Source organism: Myotis davidii, unplaced genomic scaffold (assembly GCF_000327345.1).
Source record: "Myotis davidii unplaced genomic scaffold, ASM32734v1 scaffold78, whole genome shotgun sequence".
Lineage (NCBI taxonomy): Eukaryota > Metazoa > Chordata > Mammalia > Chiroptera > Vespertilionidae > Myotis > Myotis davidii.
In genome coordinates this window covers 3,104,161-3,104,797 of record NW_006290305.1, presented here as the reverse complement: position 1 = coordinate 3,104,797, position 637 = coordinate 3,104,161, and the positions used below count along the sequence as shown (strand labels likewise).

Genomic DNA, 637 nt, shown 5'->3' with positions numbered 1-637 from the left:
TTCGCCGCCTCCCTTCCGCGCCCGCCTGCCCGGCCGCCCACCCCGAGGCGCCGCCCGACCATGTCCAACATGGAGAAGCACCTGTTCAACCTGAAGTTCGCGGCCAAGGAGCTGAGCCGCAGCGCCAAGAAATGCGACAAAGAGGAGAAGGCCGAAAAGGCCAAAATCAAAAAGGCCATTCAGAAGGGCAACATGGAAGTCGCGAAGATCCACGCGGAGAACGCCATCCGCCAGAAGAACCAGGGGGTGAACTTCCTGAGGATGAGCGCGCGGGTGGACGCGGTGGCCGCCAGGGTCCAGACGGCGGTGACGATGGGCAAGGTGACGAAGTCCATGGCCGGGGTGGTGAAGTCGATGGACGCGACGTTGAAAACCATGAACCTGGAGAAGATCTCCGCCCTGATGGACAAGTTCGAGCACCAGTTTGAGACGCTGGACGTCCAGACGCAGCAGATGGAAGACACGATGAGCAGCACGACCACGCTGACCACGCCCCAGGGCCAAGTGGACATGCTGCTCCAGGAGATGGCGGACGAGGCCGGCCTGGACCTCAACATGGAGCTGCCGCAGGGCCAGACCGACTCGGTGGGCACGAGCGTGGCCTCGGCGGAGCAGGACGAGCTGTCCCAGCGGCTGG

The 637-nt window shown here is 63.9% G+C and overlaps 2 protein-coding genes across 3 annotated transcripts in view; both read left to right on the top strand.

Moving 5' to 3' along the window:
• The window catches only part of GNAL (guanine nucleotide binding protein (G protein), alpha activating activity polypeptide, olfactory type), a 72,018-nt gene that overhangs the window by 55,560 nt on the left and 15,821 nt on the right, over positions 1-637 (top strand). The gene's annotated exons all lie outside the window — the stretch shown is intronic.
• Positions 7-637, top strand: part of CHMP1B (charged multivesicular body protein 1B) — a 2,636-nt gene continuing 2,005 nt past the window's right edge. The window contains exon 1 of the mRNA XM_015563591.1: positions 7-637. Coding sequence (XP_015419077.1) covers positions 61-637 — 577 coding nt within the window. The 5' untranslated portion in view covers positions 7-60.